This window comes from Lolium rigidum, chromosome 4, assembly GCF_022539505.1.
Source record: "Lolium rigidum isolate FL_2022 chromosome 4, APGP_CSIRO_Lrig_0.1, whole genome shotgun sequence".
NCBI classification, from domain to species: Eukaryota; Viridiplantae; Streptophyta; class Magnoliopsida; order Poales; family Poaceae; genus Lolium; species Lolium rigidum.
The window spans coordinates 132,408,603-132,412,744 of record NC_061511.1 but is presented as its reverse complement, the minus strand read 5'-3'; the positions used below and the strand labels follow the sequence as shown (position 1 = coordinate 132,412,744).

General features: G+C 50.5%; 1 protein-coding gene across 1 annotated transcript; it reads right to left on the bottom strand.

The window, feature by feature from the left end:
- Nucleotides 1-1,490: 1,490 nt before the first annotated feature.
- Nucleotides 1,491-3,570, bottom strand: LOC124647518. The gene is made up of 3 exons (XM_047187448.1): nt 3,251-3,570; nt 2,570-2,641; nt 1,491-1,814 (listed from the first exon to the last, which is right to left on the bottom strand). The coding sequence occupies exons 1-3, from the start codon at nt 3,437-3,439 to the stop codon at nt 1,491-1,493; spliced, it is 585 nt and encodes a 194-aa protein (XP_047043404.1). The 5' UTR covers nt 3,440-3,570.
- Between the last annotated feature and the right edge of the window lie 572 nt (nt 3,571-4,142).

Below are 4,142 nucleotides of genomic sequence, written 5' to 3'. Positions count from 1 at the left end.
CCAGCGCGTCCGTTTGGGTCGCCCGGTTGGAGATGCCCTTATGCCCCGAAAACACCCAACGGAACCTGGGACTAGGCGAGGATGAAAACGCAGCCAATCAGAGAACGCCACGCTGCTGACAACATATGTATTTGCAGCGCGTATATGATACGTATTTCCTGGTCACTGACACGTAAAGATTAATTGCATTAAAGTCTCTGCCCTCGTTCATCCTTCCTTCCCCAGCTCTTCCTCCTCCATCGCCATCCTCCGCATCCCCTCTTCCTACTCGCCGTCGCCGTCCTCAAGCAGGTCGCCCCATCGAGCTCACCGGCCACGCGCGCCCTCGTTCCCATCACCCCTCCCCGCTCATAAAATAGCCCGGTGGCGCAGTCCGCGCGGCGCCAGACCCGCACATGCGCCTTGTCGCGGTAGTCGCCGCCGTAGGCATCCTGCAGCAGCGCGCAGGCTGCCCCAGGCCCCCACGCCCGCGATCTTGAGCGAGTCCACCTCCGCCTCCCCCAGCTGCCGCTGCAGTTCGTCCGGCTTCCCCTCTGCCGCGCCGTTCCTAACGCCCCCTCTGTTGGCGTAGCTCCCCACCATCGCCGCGGCAGCTAGCTCGAGCGGATCGACGGGCGCAGGCTCCCAATCCGGCTGAGCGAGAAGACACATAGGTGATTGGCTCGAGGACCGTCGGCGGTAGGCGCGGACGCGGCCACGGCCACGGTAATACCATGGACTGGCTCAAGGACAGCCAGCAGCGGAAACACCAGGCGCAGCTGCTGGAACGCCGGGCGACCGGTCGTGGTGGCTCGAGGACGGCCGGCCACTGCGGCCACGGGAACGCCAGCGACCTGGTACATGGAGATTCTCTGCAAATTTTTGAATTGTTTAGTTTGTTTCTCCTCTCAGGGCTCATTTGGTCGCGCACCTACCGTATCCCGGGGAACGAGAGCCCCCGGCTGGAATTCCCTTGACATGGGGGAAACGCTGGCTTCCCCTACCGCTGCGGTAATTAAGCATGAGCCATTTGGTTAGCTGACGCAGGGAACGGCAGGGAATTTCAGGAAACAACCAAAATTCGAAAATAAGCTTAAAATTGTACGCTTTTTCACAATAGATACTAAAGTTCAGGCATACAAATTAACCCAGAAATTATCAGGAATACTCACAGTCCAAAATACACAACATATTCAACCAGACCAATATAAGCATACACCAATCTTTACATCTCCGGGTGAATAATGTTACACCAATCATAAATATAATTGCAAATGACCAACACGACATCATAGTAATTGCGACAGCATGGAAATAATGATATGTTCAGAAAAGAAAAGAAAATAAGGCATCAAGCATACATCAATCTTTACATCTCTTGCCGGTGGGCGGCCTTCCTCCCTTGCCACTGGCGGGCAGCTTTCATCCCTTGGCGCCAGCGATCTCCCTCGCCTCACGCCGACAGACTGCTGCGCGCGGTCGCACATTCCCGCCGGTGAAGCTCCCGCGCGTCACGCCGGCGGGCGGCCTCCCTCAGCTCGCACCGGCGGGCCTCCCGCCCCTCGCGCCACTGCTGCTGTAGCTCGCCTGGCGCCAGCGAGCCTCCATGTGGAGCTCACATCCTCGCGCCGACAGGTGGGCAGCCGCCCGCCCTTCGCGTTGGCGACCTCTGGCGCCTCGCGCCGCAGGGCCAGCGGCCTCCCGCGCTCCGCCGTCGCTGCTGGAGCAGCCTCTCGCCGCCAATGCCAGAACCCGATTTTCGCCGCTGCTCGAGCTCCCCTCTCGCCTTTCACATATTCCCACATCTTCATGGACCAGAAAGCTAGAGCTATCAGCTACCAAAAAGCATGGAGTAGTTCAGTCAGAAATTACCTTAATCAGAGACCCCGTTAATTAATGTTTGGGTTTTCCCTTAGTGCTGTCAGAGATTTGCCCAATAGTCAACATCAGTATGTCAGTTAAACAGAAAAGTGTATAACACCAGTATTTCACTTCAGTTCATTTCATCTTCACCTATTGGATTAAGATGGTTTCATTTCTAGATGTGATAGCTTCCAGGATGTCCAGCCGACATTGGTACTACTGTTTGGAATAGAAAAGCAAATGCAAACATTAGTTGGTGTACTCATGTTTCCGAACAAATTAGCAAATGCAAACATTAGACTGCTACAGATTTATAATGCCTTTTCTTGATCCTAGGATAGCAAATTCAGAAATTCTTATACTGTAACTATCACTTAACAAATTCAGATACTGTGGCTCCAAAAAGTAAAACAAGATCATGTTTTCTTTTTGTTGGCATAATCATTTTCTTTATAGCATTGTTGCATTTGTTTTGCTGTTGTATATTCTTTATAGCATGAATATTTTTATAGGATATGGTCAAGGGAACAAGAGAGGTACAATATAACAAGAGAAAGAGAATACAATTTTCCTAGCACCAAGTATGATTAGTATACAGAAGTAACACCAGGTACTTATCATAAGAACTCGCATCATATAGTAACATCAGGTACCAATACAATTTTCCTTCTATCATTCATGAATATATACAAGTTTAAAACTGAAACCAACAAATAAGGCAGGTCACCTTCACAGTAAGAAAAGCTGACGATGCACCTTGCTCACCGGACCACCCTCGCCGTCGCCGGAGCGGAGAAAGCTTCAAGGCAGAGTACAGATCAGAGGGAGTACAGCTTCTAGGTGATGCGCTCTGGGAGTACAACGGAGAAAAGGTCGCACTGCACTTTCATCTGTAGGTACGAACCTGAAAGTCATGAATTTTGTAATGTGAAATCCAGAAGATGCAAAAGTACAAAATAAAGGCTCGGTTTGAAAATAATCATACAAATACAAGGATAAGATAATAGCTAGTTCGTAAGCAAACACCATGAGAACCAAATGGGACAATAACTTCCTCTGATGGAATATCATTGACAGCCATGGCATGGCATTTTACAAACAAAAAAAAGAGCACTTGAATGAGAAGATAAACAGCATTTTGAAAACATTTTTATTGTCTTACTTATCCAAGTTATTACAACCTAAATAAGCGTCATCTCTTTGCCAAACACTACAAACGTACATTCCAGTTCTTGCTACCAAAAGTTAACTTGCATCTCTGAATTTCAGAATGGGACAACGCAACTCCATGTAATGGAAAACAGTGAGGCACCTCCATTCCAAAATTGTGCCAGAACATACACGGAAAATTCACTAAAACAAGGCTTATACAATATGGGAAAATTACTACCTGAACAAAGCTGACTACCTGAACGAACTTGAGGAGGCGCTGCAAGATCCGGAGCTGGCTAAACGAACTCGAGGAGGTGCTGCAAGATCCTGAGTTGGTGAACGAACTCGAGGAGGCGCCCTGAGCTTGCTGAACGAACTCGAGTAGGCGCTGCAAGATCCGGAGTAACTCGTCGGAGGTGGGGAGAAACGGGAGGAGGCTGGCCATCGTCGTTGGAGGAGAAAGACGACCACGACCATCGCCCGGTCGTCTTTACCGGAGGGGCACGAGATTGAGCCCGACCAGATCTTGGAGACGGAGGACGACCTGACAGAGAGCAGAGAGGGCAGAGGCGAGAGAGGGAAGGACCGTGGAGGCGGGCTCGATCCGGTCCGGTCGCCGGAGGAAGAGGGTCGGCAGGTTGGACGACTCTGCGCCGCCGCCTCTCTATCGCCAGAGAGAGCGAGCGGGCGAGACGAGGAATCAGTTCCCGACCTATCGAGGTGGGGAACTCTCGCCCGGGGAAGAGACGCGGAAGGGCCGGATTTCGTCGCCTCGTGGGCAACCAAACGGTGCGGTAGATTGACCCGGGCCAATTCGACCCGGGGTTTTTTCGGCCTGGGAAATCACGCGGAACCCCTCGGGATAGGGGGCAACCAAACGAGCCCTCAGTGGGATATTATGTCCGCCTGCATCCCCTCCAATCCCTTTTCTTTCCCATGGTATTCGTACCTGTTTTGTGGCTTACTGCTTGCATTTGATTAGCTAGCAGCAGATCAGCAAGTGCTTTATAAACTCTGAAAAATCAATGGATTTCCATTGTGGTGCATATTCATCAATCTATAGATTAGTAACGTTTTTTTTTTAGTTCTTTCATTTTCAGTTGGTCTCAGTTTGATTAATCAAAGTTATAATTAGTATGTTAGGCATT

What these genes read in the sequence shown, in the direction of transcription:
- LOC124647518 (XM_047187448.1), bottom strand. Translation starts at nt 3,439, where the DNA reads ATGGCCAGCCTCCTCCCGTTTCTCCCCACCTCCGACGAGTTACTCCGG. An exon ending in GCCTCCTCAAGTTCGTTCAG is followed by an intron (nt 2,642 to 3,250) that starts GTAGTCAGCTTT and finishes TCTGCCTTGAAG; the next exon opens with CTTTCTCCGCTCCGGCGACG. An exon ending in CAGCTTTTCTTACTGTGAAG is followed by an intron (nt 1,815 to 2,569) that starts GTGACCTGCCTT and finishes GCTTTTTGGTAG; the next exon opens with CTGATAGCTCTAGCTTTCTG.